The sequence below is a fragment of the Poecilia mexicana genome, unplaced genomic scaffold (assembly GCF_051168715.1).
Source record: "Poecilia mexicana isolate PSO_F unplaced genomic scaffold, ASM5116871v1 scaffold_19, whole genome shotgun sequence".
Taxonomy (NCBI): Eukaryota; Metazoa; Chordata; class Actinopteri; order Cyprinodontiformes; family Poeciliidae; genus Poecilia; species Poecilia mexicana.
Genome location: NW_028263388.1, coordinates 23,678,222 through 23,696,849, shown reverse-complemented (window position 1 = coordinate 23,696,849; position 18,628 = coordinate 23,678,222). Strand labels below are relative to the sequence as shown.

The 18,628-nt window shown below is 37.8% G+C and overlaps 2 protein-coding genes across 4 annotated transcripts; one reads left to right on the top strand and one right to left on the bottom strand.

The window, feature by feature from the left end:
• The first annotated feature begins 182 nt into the window (after positions 1-182).
• tlcd3bb (TLC domain containing 3Bb) lies at positions 183-14,210 on the top strand. The gene is made up of 7 exons (XM_014998517.2): positions 183-628; positions 3,683-3,886; positions 5,179-5,262; positions 5,355-5,580; positions 7,941-8,036; positions 9,565-9,674; positions 10,615-14,210. The coding sequence occupies exons 2-7, from the start codon at positions 3,762-3,764 to the stop codon at positions 10,880-10,882; spliced, it is 909 nt and encodes a 302-aa protein (XP_014854003.1). The 5' UTR covers positions 183-628; positions 3,683-3,761; the 3' UTR covers positions 10,883-14,210.
• An 825-nt stretch (positions 14,211-15,035) lies between these two features.
• On the bottom strand, positions 15,036-18,623 carry pagr1 (PAXIP1 associated glutamate-rich protein 1). 3 transcript variants are annotated; one of them, XM_014998519.2, is made up of 5 exons: positions 18,385-18,623; positions 17,951-18,130; positions 16,536-16,872; positions 15,487-15,575; positions 15,036-15,401 (listed from the first exon to the last, which is right to left on the bottom strand). In XM_014998519.2, the coding sequence occupies exons 2-5, from the start codon at positions 18,120-18,122 to the stop codon at positions 15,166-15,168; spliced, it is 834 nt and encodes a 277-aa protein (XP_014854005.1). In that variant the 5' UTR covers positions 18,123-18,130; positions 18,385-18,623; the 3' UTR covers positions 15,036-15,165. The 3 variants fall into 3 exon arrangements, with proteins under 3 accessions (XP_014854005.1, XP_014854004.1, XP_087857050.1); XM_014998518.2 differs by having other exon boundaries at positions 17,951-18,133; positions 18,385-18,622; XM_088000924.1 differs by lacking the exon at positions 18,385-18,623 and adding an exon at positions 18,299-18,319 and having other exon boundaries at positions 17,951-18,133.
• Between the last annotated feature and the right edge of the window lie 5 nt (positions 18,624-18,628).

The window sequence follows — 18,628 nt, the reverse complement described above, 5'->3', positions numbered from 1 at the left end:
CTTACATAATTAAAAAATAAATCAATAACAGGGTTATTTGTGCCCGAATATAATGCCTAAATGCTTCCTTTGCAAACAGATATTCTCTGGGAATAAACTGAATTTTGTAAACAGATTATGCCTCCAGTCCATTCAACATGTCTCTTGTTTCCTACATAAAAACGCAGATGTGTGACTGGTGCACGTTTCTCGTCATAGACCTGTAGGAACTGGCTGCTGGCGCAGCAGTGTTGAGTCAACGCTGCATCTGGGAGGCTGAGGCAGCAGCAGCATCTCTGGTGTGATGTGGGGAGACAGAGAGAGGATGACATAGCGACAGCATCCGCTAACCATACAGCTGCATCAGAGCGCAGCTTCCTCTTTAAGTCGGGTTTAACGTGTTTCCGTTAGATAACGCTGAGTGTTTGCGCCGCCTGGTTCTCGCATCAGTTGCCATCGGGCTAACCTCACGGAGATTTTGATCAAAGTTGCTGCTAGCTCGCGTTAGCTCGCCGCTATCCTTCAAACATTCAAGCGGCCACATAAAACATGCGGAGCATCGAGGCCGAGACCCCTGGGATATCTTTAAACGCTTCCCGCAGGACACGACCTTCGGCTGGACGCTGACTGGACTCTGCAGAGCCGCTGTGTAAATGTTTCATATTTATTCAGAACATGCTCAAAACTCCCGATGTGCTAGCTAGGGTTATTGGCTTAACTGCGGCAGCTGGCTGCTACAAACAAACAAGCTAATAAAGAACATTTAAATGCCATGATATCATCTGTAATTAAATATCCACAAACATTAAAAGAAATGAAATTGTATTTATGAGTTATTTTTATTAAAACAACCTCAGCTGTGTTTGCATTAATGGGTCCCCCAACAACATCGTGGCTAACTCGGCTAATCGCTAACGGTCGTAGCATCGTCATTGTTAGCAGGTGATTCAACAGCGCAGACAATCGGTCATTTTAATGTTAACCGGTTCGTTATGTTGATGACGGAGCATGCTTTCTGACATTGTCAATGAAACGTCAATGTTTTTTATTGAATTAATTTGTTGCTGACTTGTTCGTATCCTTCTGGCGCAGGTTAGCCTCACTAGCTGGTCAATTTGTTTAAAAAGAACACGCAGCGCACAGCTAAGTTAGCGTAACTCCACGAGTTTTTATCTGCCTTTTTTATTCTCCCAGTTTAGTTTGTTAGCTCCCCCACCCATAAAATATATTAAAATACAAATCTAGCTATTCTCGACGCACGTTAACGTGTTACCATTTTTAGTTTGCGATAAAGCTTCACCTCCCAGACAGACAGGTGACACTAACGTTTTTCCTGCAGGAACAATGAGCTCCGGCTCTCTCGTCTAATGTCAATATTTTTCGACGATTTAAAAAAAAAAATAGCGCATTGCGCATTTTGCTAATGGACTTGAACTTTTTCTTTTTTAATGAGTCAGCCAGTGTAGTGTAAGCAAACTGCAATATTTGTAATGGGGTAGATAGGAAGCTGGTAAATGCTCCCCGTAGTATCAGGTGGATGATGGAGGACGACGCACAGACTTTATTATTTTACATCTGTGTCACTGAGGCGCTGTATTTTTATTCTTATAGGTTAAACTACTGTTTATAACTTCAAATTATGTTGATTTTTGGGCAATAAAAAGAAAAAAGCATTTAAGTATACTAAAGTTTAGGTCAGGATTCAACATTTAAATCAATCATTGTTGACATTAATTTAGGTATTTGAATGCATACATTTCATTTAACTGTAGAACATTTTACCAACATTAGAAGCTGAAAGTTTTCTTCAATTAGAGGGTAGAAAGAACTGAAGGAATCATTTTTGCATCAGAAAAAAAATTATTTTTGCAGCTCTTGTTTATTGTTTTCTAAATCTTGAGAGATGTGATAACTTTTGTTCGATCCTGTTTTTGCAAAATATCTTTGCTCTATTGTCTCTAGTCTTGATATGGAAATCATACTTGTTGCTTTTGTTTTGTCTCGTCAGGAAAACCAGTGGCAGTCTACAGAATGCTAATGCTGGGCTTATAGTCCCCCAAGATTTCTTTTTCTTCTGTGGTTTACATACATCCAACTCTGTTATTTGGTTCTAAGACTTTTAGCAAGTTGGTCCTCACCCACACGCCTTTTGCAGCAACCAGCAAGCTTCTGGCGTAATATTCTGCCTCTTCTTGGCACAAAGGGTGGAGTTTATTTAACTCGATTGTTTTTTTGGCAGTGACCTGGCAAAATAAGCACAAGCGCATTCCCTGTTTGTACATATAATCTTGGCCAATAACGCATACTGATTCTCATAAGCACAGTCTACAAGTTTCCAGTACTCGTAAGATGAGACCCATTCAATAAGCCTTGTAATATCCTGTTTATCTGACAACCAGTTTTGGTACGTTTGGGATTATTGTTCTTTCAGAATACATAATTTCGTCCATTTTTAAACCATCTAGTTTGGTATTGAGTGTCTAAAAATATTTTATTTATCCCAAAGGGAATTTAAATATTCTTGCAACTCATCCAAGTTTCTTTAAAGTGTCTTTTTGGATGGTGATGTGGGCAAGAAGGATCTCCAGTAGCAGTCAGTCTTGCCACCAATCTGAAGAGGCCTCTGACTGAAGATTGTTTCTGTGTGACAGTCTAATGAGACGCTAACAGTTCAATATCTACACAGCTGAGATGATATTCCTCAGCAACTTGTCCTGAATGACACCATTGGTTGTTGGCAAGCTCTGCTAATCCACCTCATTTGCTTTTGCTGCTTCTCTTTTTCTCTTTATTGGGTTTTTGGTCAGAAAGCCAGGCAGAGAAATGTTGGAGTAGGGGATATGATTATTATTTTATGGTTCTGCACTCTGGGGTTGTAGTTCAGATGTTTTTTGAGCTTTTCAGATGCTAATCAGCTGCTCCCAGTTGTAAAAATGATCCTAATGTGACATTTTAAAAAAAATATTATCCAATGTTCTTTTTTGCCATTTTTATGTCTTTACTCTCATCTTGTGACCTTGCAAGCTGTCATTCTGTTCTGATGTTCTTAGGTGAAACAGATTTCCAAGTTAACCGTTCTTCAGTTTTATTCCTGTTGTATTAGGCTAATGCTAACTTGCCATATGCTAACAGAGACTTAATATATCTGAATATTTTATGATCTGACCTTGGGGTTAACATTCACTTAGCTCAGTATGTTTCACAATTTCAAAAACAGTATTTTTTTTTAAAACAATATTTTCAGATATTTTAACAAATTGTCAGAATTTAAGATTTGTCTATTTTCCCACATTATAATAGGTTTTGGGAGTTTTGTTTGTTTGTATGAACCCACTTAAGTCAGGACCTGTTTTATTATGCTTTAATATTTAAACTTAAAAAAAAAAAAACCTGTAAATTAGGCTTGTCTGAAAACCAGGAGCACTGATTTCTCCTGGTTGTAGCCACAATTTACTCCAAAAATATAAAACACTTGCAGGATTTTGATGTTATCGATTAAGTGATCCTTTTTGGTAATGTAATGCAGACCTGTATTTCTGTGTCTCATCAGTGAGGTTAGCTTAACGTACAGCCACGTGTGTTGGACTATGATAGCGTGTTCCTTCCTCTTATCTTTGTGAGCGCAGCCAAATGTAAACACTTGGGTTTTTTGTTGTTTTTGTGAGCGATTGGTGTTAACTCATCCTCTCTGTGTGTTTTTCAGAGAGGACAGAGAGCGACAGATCTCAAGGACCAGATTGTCTGCCGAACTTCTTGCCTCCTAAGACAGATCGCCAGGGACCATGCTGACCATCTTGGCTGCTGGCTCCGTGTTCTTCCCAGGCCTTTTCCTTCTGTCCAAACAATGCCTGAAGTCCATCCCAGCACTGAGATGGAGCGAAGGAGATGCGGTCATCGTATCGGCCAGGTCGGACTTCCGCAAAACCTTCCAACACGTTTATATGTAACGTGGTAACGGGAACAGTGTTCTTCCTGAACCTTTGTTACTTTCACGTAGAGCCGGCTTAAAAATAAAATCTATTTTTTTCCATTGCAGATCCAAGTTTGTTTTTAAACCAAAAGAAAAAAAGAAAAAAAACTATTATAAATGACAAAATATTTTTAACAAGTGGATTTTATTTCAATCATTCCTTTCTGTGAGTGTTGGGGCCAGACTGAGGATTTTTATTTAACGAAGAGAATGCAGTCAGAATAGAAACATAATTTTTCCAGAATGTCTTAAAATTCAGAGGAAAAAAGTAATTTTATTAAGAATAAAGCTTCTGGTAATCAAGATCTGAAGTGATTCTTTGAAATTTGTTTGCTCAATCATTTCAAAGCAAGTTATGGATGTCCAGAATGCCAGTCAGCTGTTGTTCAACAATAATTGAACACATTATTTGAAAATGGTATCTTCTGCTGAATATTCAGCAAGAATACCTAATAATTTAACTTTTTTGAATTCTGCACCTAATAATTAACCAAAGTATTAAAAAAACTAACAGTACAACAAAAACTAAACAATACTTAACGAATACTAACATAGCAAACTAAATAAAACTAACTGAATAAAACTAAAGTAAAAACCTCTGAACCAGGGGTGTTGAACTCATTTTCATTTTGGGCCAAATCAAAAATCTGAATGTTCTTAAAGGGCCGGTTGTGCCAGAATGTAGCGAGCATTCAATAAGTGTTTCCTAAAATTAAATATTATTGAACATCTTTTCACACTGGTCAGTCCCTCCAGATTTTTGTGTTTTTTTGGGCAATCAAAATAACAGATTTTGTGGTGCTAATTTAGAAATATTTGTAAGGAAGTTTTATATTTGTGCTAATGTATGTGTAATGCTAAATGTGACTGTTTATTAATCGGCGCATTGATCACAGACTATGACTTGACATCAAGTAAGGCTGAGGCAGCAGTCACTTAAACCCAAAGTTTTTTGGCCAATTTTGAGAAAATTTTCAGTAAAGTCAGAAAACATGGGGATCTGTTGATTTTGGATGAATTTTCCGAATTTGTAAAAACCTGTTGACTTATTGATGTAATGTGGATTCTAGAGGGCCAGATAAAAACCTACGGAGGGCCAGATTTGGCCCCTGGGCCTCGAGTTTGACACGTGCTCTAAACTATTACAACCCTGGTTACAACATAAAGAAATGGGGAGGAAATAAACAGCTTTTCTGATTTATCTTTTGCTTTTCCGTGCTCACTCTCAGGTTGGTATCATCAATTCAGGCAGTCATGGCTTCTTCAGCTGGCTACATCATTGCATCTTCCTGTAAGGACATAATTGAGGACCAGTAAGTCGTACTGCTGATAATAATAATATCATCAACTTTAAATAAAATCACTGCCTTGATTTAAAAACCGTCATCTCTTCCTTTCTGCGCAGGCACTGGCTCACAAGCACCTACATCATGTTTGCTGTCCCCTACTTCGTCTACGACATCTACGCCATGTTCATGTGCTACTGGTACAAGCTGCGGGTGAAAGGTCACGAGGAGGCCTTGGCGGCCCCCCAACACATGCGCTCAGCAGTGAGGAGCTACCTGCGTCGCGAGTTCCTCATGGTGCTGCACCACGTTGTCATGGTCACCGTCTGCTTCCCCGTGTCTGTGGTAACTGTCACATGTCGCTCTTTCTGTTGTAACTGCAGAGATGGGTAGTAAATAGTTACATTTACTTTAATAACTTTTTTGAAAAAATTTAGGAGTAATTTTACTTTTAATTGAATAATTTTATTATGAAGTTTCTCTTCTCTCGAGTAAAATTTCTGGATTTTCTACCCACTGAATGAAAAACAAACACCATACCAACATTTCCACTAAACTTTATATTTTGGTCCATCTGATGATGTAATTGTTAAATATTAAATGATTGGTAATTTAGAGGTACTCAGTACTTCAGTAGACTTTTTACCAAATATTTTTTTACTCTTACTTGAGTAATTTCTTGGACGGCTAGTTTTTACTCTTGGGAAAAATATGTTGACCCAATATCTGGGTAATCTATCCCCCTTTAGCATGGATGCAAGTTATTAATGAGTTAATCTAAAGTTGATTCATCTTATCACTCGACTAATAATTAATTTGAACAGCCATTTTCTTAAAAACCTGAGTTTTCTCTTGTATCAAGTCTTTCCGCAACATAAAAGGCTAAATGTTTCTAAATTAAAAAAAATATCATATTTGATCAGTGTTTCAGCTATATGAAGTACAGGCTGTGGTTATTAAACCAAGAGATATTTATAAAATATAACAAAAGAGGAACCGCTCACGTTTCTGAATTCAGAAATAAAAGATTAATGAAACACGTAACCGCCGAGGAGCAGAAAGAACGAATGAAGGAGGAATATCAAAACTTTCTGCCTTCGTAGCACACCAGCAATTTACTTAAGTAAAAGTACAAATACACAGACAAAAATGTACTCAAGTAAAAGTAAAACTACCACATTAACATTTGTACTTAAGTAAAAGTAAAAAAGTACTGGCTTTTTAAAATACTTAAGTATTAAAAGTAAAAGTACTTGCTGAATCGCTAATACAATATCATTAAGTGAATTGATCGTATTTAATTTTAATACATTAGAAATGTGCCATTTTAATGAACAATGCCACAGATAAAGCATGTTTTTATTGTGTTTACTCTGTAACATAGTTTAGACTTAGATATGTGATTCTATCCATCATAATTTCAGGGATGGAAACATCTTGTCTCCTGTCCTAACTTAGCATGAACTTCACTTTTTTTGCCACTAGTGGCTTTTATTTTTAAAGAAATCCAACAGAAAGGGGATGGAAAGAAGGTGTGGGGGGGAGGACATGCAACCGAGGAGCCAGTAGCAGAGTTGTAGTCAAGACCACCACCCTGCGCTACGTGACAAAAAATTAAGTTTTACCTATCAAAATTGCTTCACAAATTCATCTGAAAGATCCACATTCCCATAAAACACCTAGATATTAAATACTTAGAGCTGAAATAAATTTAATCAGTAAAGATCCGTCCAGAAGAATCGGATCTTCCTGAATGTCATATCACAATATTGCACTTTGGTCACAGCGTTGTCCCATATTTGCAACACCTTGGTCAACATCTCCACACAATAATTCATCGCACAACTTTTTTTCATCGCAGATGCACCATGTGTGTCTCTGTACAGCTAGCTTTGCTAGCATCACATCCACAGATCTTACCTTTCTTTAAGCTTTCCTTCCAAGTGACGCTAAAAGTTGGACCAAGTCCCACCATCTGTGAAAGCGAAGCGCTGCTGATTTTACATGTCGCCATATCTTATGATTTATGCAGCGCTATTATATTACTGACGATCAGACAGACTTCTTCTCGCTCAGAGGAAACCACTGCGCATGTCTGGAGCTCGCGTGCGAGTAAAGGTGGAGGCGATGGGTGACAACAGACACTAAGTCACGTTATTGCTTGGATTTTACGGCGCCACCTTAAGACCCTGAACGTCACATTTTAACGGACAAAAAGCGCAACGCGACGTGGATGTAACGAGTAACGCGACGGTTTTGTAGAAATGTAGTGAAGTAGAAAGTACAGATACTTACTGTAAAATGTAGTGGAGTAAAAGTAGAAAGTATCCATTATTAAATCTACTTAAGTAAAGTACAGATACATGAAAATTGTACTTAAGTATACTTCCCACCACTGCACACCAGGAACCTCTTACTGAGAAGTTGACGCTGCTCATGTAACTCGGCTGAATAAAGCGTTAAATTTCAGCTTGTCGAGTGTTTATATTTCACAACAGAACCGCATTAAGTGCGTTTTGCGTCTCGACCCGGACTCTGTTTGGACCGTTTCTCTTTCCCGTCCTTGTTTGGCCGCCATCTTTAATCCTGTATCACCGGCTCCGCTTCAGGATGACCAGCGGAGCCGGTTACTCTAAAACAAGTAACAACATATTCTAAATGTAACTGAATTTGTTATTGAAGTATTGAATGTTTTGTTTTTTTAGTTTTGGCGACAAGGAAAGGGCGACTATTTCCAGGGCATAATGTTCATGGCTGAGCTCAGCACTCCGTCCGTCTGCTTAGGAAAAATACTCATCCAGGTGAGTCTTGATGTTGACACAAATTCAGATCATCATCGCATGTGCATGGCACTGACTAAAGTCTTAATTTACACTTTTATTTCTCTTTTTTAATTAATTGGAGAGCGTATATTTCCGGTCATCCCCAGCATGCAGCTCGTTCATGCTGTCAGATGTTTACAAACAGACTGTTAAATGTCACTCTTTAATTGCTGACAGTGTGCTTGGATACACATTGTATGAATTGCAACACATCTGCATCTGTTCAGGTTTGTGTTTGTGTGTTTGCAATGTTTCAGTGTCTGTTTGGAGGTTAGCCCAGCGGAGGTATTAGACCCAGGCATTCAGCTTATGTTTAGGTGCTTTCGGACCATGTTGCTGTTTTTAATGTTTTGCAAAATCAATAAATGAGTGTCTTTTTTTTCTTTTGTTTTTGCACTGCTGCACGTTTCGTCATTCTGAGTTTACAAAATTGCTTTTATTTTGTTTTAATTTTCTGATTGAGAATCGATACTTTAATAAGCCATCCAATTCACTCAAATACTGAGGTTGTTTTAGGCAAAACATTGTCAAGCTAAACAAATTTACACAAAAGTGTCAAAATTCGCACATAGCATAAATACAGAACCCTAAATAACCTATTTACATAGTTTTTAGCGATAAAGAAGTTGATTTGGAGGTTAATTACATTTTTAAACGTACTCATCAAATGCAGAGATAGCTATTTAATCATATTTTAATTGATTAATGCTTCGTTTTATCAATACATTATGCTACAAACTGCCTTTTTAAGGACATTTAAGATCATAATATGATTGGAAATGTTTTACAGAAATCAAGCAAAACTACAAACAGAAAACTTTACATCAAACAAAATCATAGAAGGAGTTAAAGTGCTAAAAATTGCAGCCCAGTTATCATTTTTTAAGAGGAAATATTAGGATTAATGTTATTAATGTCTTCCTCATTTGGGCTGTAAATGTTGTTTTCTGTTTCAACCTTTTGTATATTTATTTTACAAATGGACAAGAAAGACGAAGAACAGAAAAATCTGTTTGCAAGTTTCACAAAAAAATTGATGGGAACCGTAAAAAACACAAATAATTTTTCTTTAATCTGCTAACAAAAGCGGATCACAGTAGTTTAGGTCAATGTTAGTAAAACCTGCAGCAGCAGAACCACAGCGCCCCCTGGCAGTGCAAAATCAAACTGCAGAAAAAGATTTGGTATTAAAAGCTCCATGTTACATCCGGCGATTATTTTTATCACTAAACAACAAAACAGAGATTTTTGGTTTGAAAACACCTAAATTCAGCTAAAGTGAGAAAGTTATACAAACTAAAACGATCCACCTTCCTCCTGTAGAAAACAAACAGCTTCTGACCAGAAATATATGTCCTTGTGCTCTCCTGCCATCCCATAATCACTCTGAGCAAATAGAGTAAAACCTAACAGTGTTAGAATGATGGATATAACATTCAGATTATTAACCTTGTCGGCTTGTACCTCTTGCATTTCCTTTCTCCCTCTGTTTTTTTCCCACTCTCAGTACAAACAGCAACACACTCTGCTGCACAAAGTGAATGGGGCTCTTATGCTGGTCACTTTTTTCATCTTTCGAGTCCTACTCTTCCCTTACCTCTACTACGTCTATGGAAGGTATGTCTCTCTTTTTCCTTCTCCGTTCTGTCGTCTGAGCTGGCGGTCACCAACCTCTGAAATCGCAGTCAGAAGTTTTCCGGGCTCATCATGGGCATGAAGGTCACCGATCTGGAGATTCTAATCATTTATTTAGACCAGCGTTTTTCAAGGTCATACAACCACGGGAGAGGATTAAGGCCACTGAAAACAATAAAAATTCTGACTTTTCATCTCAGAGTTTGACATTTTTTCTCTGATTCTGACTTAAGAATAAAAAATATCACAATTTAATCTCAGAATTGTGATGTTTTTTTCCCCCTCAGAATTATGACTTTTGGTCTCATCAGATTAAAGTCAGAATTTTGAGGGAAAATATTATATATTGGATTAATCAAAACAAGGAATATTAGAGAAAAGAATAATAATAATAACTGCCAAAATTAAAAAAATTAATAAAAATGTGTCCTAATCCAAACGGTCCCATTTTTGTTCTGTCATTACTTGTTTTTTTCTATTTGATTTTTGTCTTAAATGTATCCATTTTAATGTGTACTTATTTGTTTTTATTTTTAATTTTTAGTTTCTTATTGTTTGTTCTCTTCATAAACCTTTAGAGTATTTTTGTTCATGGTCAACAACACGGCAAACCTAAAGTTTTTACCTCTGTCAGAACTCTTCGGCGCCCTCTGGTGGCTTGGAGGCACAATACACAGCAGCGTCAAACTATAATTGGGGTTGAATTTGTGTTTTTTGTCAATCAATGTGTGTTTTAGTCTGTAGTGTTTGTTTTGTGTGCACTAATTGATGAATGAATAATAAAGACTAAACATTAAAAGCCAAAACTCTTTCTGACCGTTCATGCCCTTGATGAGTTCATCTCAGGCTCTTCTGACCGCGTTTGGCATCTTAAAATAAAACAGAATGCTAACGTTCTGCTTCTGTCTCTCGTTGGGTTCAGGTACGCATCGATCCCCTTCCACATGGTTCCCCTGACGGTACCCTGGCACTGTAACGTCGGCGCCGCCCTGCTCATGGCGCCCCAGCTCTACTGGTTCTCCCTCATCTGCCGGGGCGCTCTGCGATTATTCACCGGCGCGTCGCGCTCCCAGCGGCCGCGCGCGCCCTCCGCCGACGCCAAGGAGCACCCGGCAGACAGCAACGCGCTGCCGCAGCCCGCTAACGGCTACAGCGCGCGCTCCACAGAGCCAGAGCTGACCACCCACTGAGAGGAGGAGGCAGGAGGAGGAGGAGGAGGAGCAGCGGCGTGGGGGGGAGGAAGGCGAATGTACCAATGAGTATGTAAACAGGAAGGAAAGCAAAAAGTAAAACTTCTAAAATCACGCTGAAGTGTTTCAGAGCCAGCAAACGGCTAAAACGAAGCGGTGGCTGACCTTCAAGTACTTCAGCTTGGTAGTTTGTAGGAACCAAATGGAGCTTTAGGGCACCTTAGTATTTAAGATGTCATCAGGCACTGTGACGGATAGGAACATGCACTGACCCGGGAGGAACCTGCCTGGATATTTAGCAAGTGTAGGTGGCCATTTCCCCTCATGTAGATCAAATACAGTCCTCGCTGCCTCGTATTATAGGAAGAGCAGGAAAATAGGAATGTATTATATTGTATGTTAGTATGTTTGCTGTAGATGAAAGGCCTGATTCAGTTTAGTAACGAAGAAGACCTTCAAAAAATAACAAAAAAGGAAAAAAAAAACCCAGCTAAGCAGTATTTTGACTTGTTAGTGTTTATCTGTATCCTCTATGTAGTCACTGTCACTCTAACAAAATGTAACCAACCTGCAGACTGACTCGTCTTTAAAGGGAGATACGTCATTATACTGTATTCTGCTGCCTTACCCCCCCACACTCTTCCAGGTTCATTTGCGATTTTAGTTTAGTCTTTGAGACAGAAAACAGGCTTTCGTCAGACAGCAAAATGTGAAGGTTGTACATAGCAGATGTAAAATGGTCTTTTCCATGTCAGTATTATGTGAAGAAGGAAAGGATTTGATTTAATTTAATTAATTTATTTATTTTTATTTGGCTGCATGTTAGCGCTGCTGTAGTGAGGAAAAAATGGGATGGGAACTCTGCTCAGATAAAGATTAAAACTAATACATCAAGGAAGTCGTAACAGCTGGGAAATATTCATCTTTAATATGTCACTTAACAAGAAAACGGTAACTTTTAGTGTAATTCCTGAATTTACAAATTTACTGTTATTCCCAAAAAACATCCTTCGAAAAAAAATAGGAATGACTTGATAAAGTCTCTGAAGAAAGATTATGATTTAAAGACATTTCAAAGAAAACCATTGAACTGGAAACGTAACCAATTTAAAATGTCCAAAGATTTTGCTTCTATTTAAAATAATTTTCTTTTTCTTGGGGAAAAAATAATCCTGAGGAAAAATATTTATGTCTGGAATTTAAAGTGTTCTTAAAAGCACTTTGATAATTAAATTAATTTTAGCTAAAAAAACAAAAAACAAAAACAATCTAAAACATCCTAACCTTAAAATATGAAAGCTTACAGTTAAAAAGAAGTTTTTTCTGCATCCTTACAAAATATGGGAAGTTTGGATAAAAATTGTAGGAAGTTTTACAGCCATGAAATTTATTTGCAAAGAAAAGGGAATAAACCTTTTTCATTATAGCAGCGGCGTCCATTTTTAGTCCTTGTTGCCCAGTGACCCACATATTTTTACGACGATCTGTTACGACTGTTGTAGATGGGGAAAAAAAAAAAAGGTTCATTTCTGCCAGAAAATTCAGAAATTTTGAGATTAATCTCAGAAATTTTCTAGAGAAATTAAAGAAATTTAATTTCTCTAGTTAATAATAACTTATCTAGTTAATAAAGTTAATAATTTGCTAGAACAAACAAAAAATCTCCAAAAGTTGAAAAATTTCTGAGGAAAAACTTGGAATTTTGAGTTTCAAAATTCGAAAATGTTTTAACTTTTGAAACTCAAATAATTTTCAAAATTTGAACAATTCTGACTAATTCATCTAAAAATTTCTGGGTTTTTTTTTTGTCAGCAATATACTCCTTTTTTCTATTTACAATGGTCATAATGTTAAAACATAATGCATCCTCTAATATACATTCAATGCATCCTGATCTAAATGGTTTGAAGCTGTGGTGTAGTGTGCCTCCAAACCACCCGGGGGCCCCAAAGAGTGCTTGAATATAGATATCAAAACTTCAGATTTGCAGTTTTGTTGACCAAGAATGAATATGTTCTTAATGACAGCTTTAAAATAGTTAGAAATGTCACCCCTACCAATTTACTGTTATTACTTACTTAAATGTCGAAAAGCGATAAAGGATAAATATTAGCGTCAAGTATGAAAACATAAATTCAGTTGTTGAAACTCAGGATGTTAAATTAGTGCTGGCAGGTGGGTCACGAGCTCAGCTGGAACGGGGCCCCCAGAGTTCAGCTTTGGGCCCCGTTCAGTTTTTGTCCGGCTCTGTTAGATGCTCAGCATCAATTTATCACTTTCATCAGAAAAAATTATGTTTTTTATCTGTTTTATCCCAAAATCTGAGTAATATTCCTAATTCCCTGTTTAACTATAACAGGCCTAATATGTTCTCACATATTTTAGCACCTGATTATTATTATTATTATTATTATTATTACACAGATTTATTGAACAGTAAGCATCAAGCAGTTGGTTTTACAGCTTAGTGTGTGCAAACGTCCCAGAAAGGTTTTAGCTGTGCTTCTTGTTTCCGTGTAGTTTTAATGTCATTCCATTCACTGGTGTCACATTTAAATCCCACTTTGCCACAAACAGATACACACTTCCTGCTTCTTCTTCTTCTTCTTTTTGTTTTTGTCTTTATAAGTTTGGTGCTGCTGTTGATCTTAAATTATCCGTTTGCTTGGCAGGACTATTTCACAAAGGGATTCACGAGATTTCAGTATTTTTAAATCTTAGTCAGGAGACTTTATGTGTGAAGGGAAACAAGAATGGAGAGTTACCTCGCAGGGACTGACACACAGCACATCTGTCCTTATTTTCTTGTTTTTTTTGGGGTTGTTTTTCTTTTTTTTTTTATCTTTTCAGACTTTGTGGAACGCCCCCGATCATTGAGCCTCTGGTTCCATGAACCACCTATGAACAAACTGGCTTCTTTTTATCACTTTATGTTGCTGTAATGCAGCTACAGCGTCCTGGGAATTGGTTTTAAGAAAAAAAAGAAAAACATTTTAAAAAAAACACACAAATCAAAGCGTGTAGCGATGGGGTGTGCCGAATCGCTGGGACCCCTGTTGGCATGTCGAACACTGAGTATCCATTCCCCCCCCGTTCCGTGGATCCATAAAGGTACTGCTTCTTGACAATATTGGAACATTTCAGCTACTGTACTGTATATTCCACAAATGCTTGTTATTTATTTGTAAGTAATTATTTATTTATTTATTTATTTGGTTTGTGGATTTGAATGCATATTAATGCATACATATACTCTATGCTTCTGAGCCTTATGTGAAGGCTGTATTGTTACTCGAACTTAGCTAAAATATACTTCTTTCTGTCCTGAGCTTGTGTTGAGTCGTTTCTTCTTCTTTTGTTTTGGCACTTTTGGCATCCTGTAAATCTCCCCTAAGCTGCAACTAATGATTGTTAGATGACTAATTTGTAAAAAAAAAAAGACATTCTGCAAATTTTTCATTTAATCTCTTAATACAATATTAGAAATACATTAATATGCAAACAATTAAATTACCCTTTTTTAATCAGTCTGGATTGAAATTACTTTTTTAGATAAGGTTTCAAACGTATGTAATTTACGGCTGGAACTAGCGATTATTTTAGTAATCAATTATTCTGACAATTGATTAAACTGATAAAAATATTGGCACACTGTATAAGCAAGCTTAAACTCACAAGCTTGTTTATGCAATGTCAGAAATGCATAAAAAATTTGCTAATTAAACTTTTTAAAACAAGGTTTCAAATGTGTGTAATTTAGGACTACAACTATTTTCGTAATTTTTCTGATCTTTCGTAACATCAGTAATTTCTGAATGAGAATTTGATGCTGAATGAACACTATTAATGTAATAACTTATGGAGTTTTCCCGAGTGTTTGTTTCAAAACAGAACCGCATAAAATACACTTTTCATCCCACACCGAACTCGGGAATGTAACTCCCGTTTCAGGATATCGCCGCCATTTTTACTTCTATATCAACGGCTCCGGCTGATGACTAATAGCGCCCTCTGCTGGATGGCGGCTAAAAGAAGACCATTTATGTTGGCCCTCAGGTTTTACAAGTCAGGCTGTCCAGATTGTCTTAATCATCTGGGAAAATACAAATAACATTCACCTGAAATCTTCATTCTGGTTACAATAAGTCAAAAAGCAGTTTAAAATGTTTATTATCTTCATACAAAACACACAAAAAACCCTTACAAAACTTTGTACATTAGAAATTATTCAGTTTCCTGAGAGCCTGGAGAAGCTCTCGGTCAAGTCTTCCTCAGTGAATTGGCTAGTATCTCCTCTGTCTCGGGGAGAAGATGGTGTTGGGGTTGCTGTCCCGTTCCCTCTCCTTCTCTCGCTCCTTCTGGCTGTTCGGGGAGAGCGCCTCCTCCAGCTTCTTCTCGCTCTTGAACAGGTCTCGCCCCGTGCGCAAAATGTGCTCCTCGATTTTCCGGTGACGCTTCATGTCCGACAGCACTTTGTCTAGGCGAGCTTCTCGCTTTACGGAGGAGCGGCCGGAAGATCCTGCAGGAGAAAAGAGGGTAAAACTGGTTATTTTCTCAAATGACTGTTTTTCTCGTCTTTGCTGTGGATTTTTTTTTTATTTCACCTGGTGTTCTGCGTCTGCTGAGGAAGGAGTTTTTCGGTGTGCTTTGCATTTGTTCCTCATCAAAGTCAAACTCAGTTGGAGTTGGAGGCCTAAAAAATGAAAAACATTTAATTGATAAGCATCCATATTCTTAAAAACTGGAGTGTTCTCTTGCTGACCATAACATTAAAGGCAACATTTTAACTAATGCTGAATTTAAAAACACCATAACTAAATTTTATATTATTTTGTGCCAGACACTGATTGAATAAACAAAGTTGTGGTTTTCTCACATTATTAAATTTTGACATTTATTCAATATGATAAAACAGGAACCTTTAGGTTGCAGAATAGAAAAATTAAAAATGAAAATATGAGGAACACTTAATTCCCTTTGAACAGAAATATTTATACAGGAGTACTTTCTGTGATTGAAGAAATGTTAAAACTTCACTAAGTGCTTTAACTCGCAACAGCGGTCAAAACCAACTGTACTTATTGGTGTCTGTTACAATTTTTCTGTTAATTTAAGGAACTTCAAGAGTTTATATTTCAAAACAGAACCGCATAAAGTGCATTTTGCATCCCACACCGGACTCTTATTGTTTTTGGTCCGTTTTTATTTTCTGTTTGTCTACGGTTGCCATCTTTGGATCTGTTTGCTTAACGATGACCAGTGGCGCCCTCTGCTGGATGGCAGCCAAACTACAACACTGAAAGATGATCTAAGTGTTTCTCAACCCTGGTCCTCACCGTCCCCCTGCTCTGCATGTTTTAGATGTGCCTCTATTCCAGAACAGCTGATTCAACTGTTAATCACCCAGAGATACCATTCAGGTGTGTGGCAGAAGAGAAATGCCTCAAACATGCAGGACAGGGGGGCGGTGAGGACCAGGGTTGAGAAACACTGATCTAAGTGGTTATTAGCAAATTGATCTAAATTTGCTAATAACAAATAAATCTAAATTTGTTAAATTTTGATTTAACAAACCATTACTTGACAATTGATTGATTCCATCCCCACAAGAAGTAACCCGTCAGATATAACAGGAAGCAGAGGTGGTACTAACTTCCGCTCTCTCTCCAGCCTCTCCCTTTCTCTTTCTGCTTCTTCTTCGTCGTTCCTCTCAGGCGTCGGGGTGCGTTCCGGTGTTGGAGGCCGTCTGGGGAGGGGTACAAAGTTCAGCTCCAGCATCTCCCCTTTAGCTAGGACCTCATAGAGTCTTTTAATCTCAGTCGGCGCAGGCATCCAGTTTTTGGGGTCCTCCATTTCCTCGTCGCTGTACGGAAGCTCCCAGTCGTCGTCGCCCGCCACCGCAGCCTGCTTCCCATCCTCAGCGTCCCCGATGGTGTCCGCTTGACTTTCAGCTTTCTGTATCTCCTCTTCCGCTGCATCCGTGTTCTCATCTGAGAAAGTTAAAGATGGAATAAATACAATATATTACTTTTCATATAAATCCTTATTTCTCCTGTTGTCTTAAAGGGGCAGTATCGTGTATTTTCCAGGCATCCGGTGCCACTTTATATCACAATCAAGTATCTATGTTGACTTCAATTGTTATTAAAATGCTATCTATACTTTGGCAAAGGCTCATAATCCTTCAACCCATGTTTAAAATGACTTTGTATTTCTTTTGGGGCTTTATGTGACAGACCAACACACATTTATAAATTTTTGAATAGCAATACAGTGTTTTCAAGAGATTTTACTAATAAAACCCCACAGGAAAATATGTCCTGTAGAAAAGTAGGTTTTATGGATGCATGATTATAACAAACAAGAATCATATCTCCTACTGCAACGACTCTCTCTGCTCGAGTTTCGAACCACACAAACAGGCAGAGATTTAAAGAGAAGCAGCGAAAGCAGATGAGGTGGATTAGCAGTGATTGCCAACAACTGGTGATGTCATCTAGGACATATTAGTGTGGATTATTGTCTCTGGTGCTTGGAAATTGTGTCAAATGATCTCCTTAACACGCCAACAAGTTCTGCAGATGCCTGTTAATTTAAAATGGGGCATGTAGCTGCAGGAAATTACCTAAAATATGCAGAGCAGTGGGATCCTGAGGAGCAGGACTGAGAACTACTAGTCTTAAACAAAACATTGTTTCAAACTCCAGATCTAAACATACATACATACATATATATGGGAACACATGAAAATTGCAATTTGCAGTTGTCTCCATCCAGGCTAATTAAACTTGAGCCATTTTGTGAAATAATAAAATTATATATATATAAATAAACTATATAAAAACTACTTCAGTCTGCACAAGTATGACTTTGTAGAATCAAAAGACTGTCAGCTGCAATTGCAGTAAATTGTTGGTTCTATTAAAATAATGGTTATAAATCCGTAAATCCTGCTATAGGGCAGTAGAGTCTAAAGTCAAATGCACACCACACTTTTAAGATCTTGATCTTATGTTTTGTTAGTCTATCGCGTGTAGAAGCTGAATATTTTGCTTCTAAATGAGTTACCTGCTTCATCCTTAGCAGCAGAGTCTTCCTCCTCAGTGGCAGCTGTCATCTCTGTGTCCTGTTGCTCAGCTGTGCTCTCATCCTCTTTGTCTGCAGCCGGTTTCTCGGAGTCCTTCACGTCCAAAGACTCGATGCCCTCTCTGAGGGCAGAGTCTGTAGCTTCAGCTTGCATCCTTTATGCTGCTGGGGGACGTTTATAACAACAGATCTCCGTTATTTGCACAGCATTTAAACGGGAAGGTAGCAAGAAAACAGTCAGACAGTAAAAGTTGATTTTTCGCTTTCAACAGTTTGTGCATCTTTACGTTTAATTCTTGTTTTAACATAAACACTCAGCACAAAACTTACTTTCATCCTGCACTTTCCATGCTAGCTACAATCAGGCCTGTCCGCTAGCTCTGTTTCAACACAAAACAATCAAATAAGATACAAACCTTTAAATCTTATTTCAGCTTGGTTCGTGGATCGCTTAAATTATACCTGAAGTGGTCATCGGGTTATTTCCCAAGCGACAAAATCACCGCATCTCGCCATGAATGTTAAGTACAATAAAGGATTAAACTGAGACGTAAACATAGCGCCATTTTGGCTGGAGGAACCGTCAATGACGAGTTTCTTCGTTGTGTTGGAACGCAGAAATCCCGCTGATCTAACAGTACATGGATGGTGTACGCTCAT

Coding starts and splice junctions, on each gene's coding strand:
- tlcd3bb (XM_014998517.2), top strand. CDS start 3,762: ATGCTGACCATCTTGGCTGCTGGCTCCGTGTTCTTCCCAGGCCTTTTC. Junction 5,581..7,940: donor TCTGCTTCCCCGTGTCTGTG/GTAACTGTCACA, acceptor TTGTTTTTTTAG/TTTTGGCGACAAGGAAAGGG. Junction 9,675..10,614: donor CTCTACTACGTCTATGGAAG/GTATGTCTCTCT, acceptor CGTTGGGTTCAG/GTACGCATCGATCCCCTTCC.
- pagr1 (XM_014998519.2), bottom strand. CDS start 18,122: ATGCAAGCTGAAGCTACAGACTCTGCCCTCAGAGAGGGCATCGAGTCT. Junction 16,873..17,950: donor TGCTGCTAAGGATGAAGCAG/GTAACTCATTTA, acceptor TAACTTTCTCAG/ATGAGAACACGGATGCAGCG. Junction 15,576..16,535: donor AGGCTGGAGAGAGAGCGGAA/GTTAGTACCACC, acceptor TTCATTTTTTAG/GCCTCCAACTCCAACTGAGT.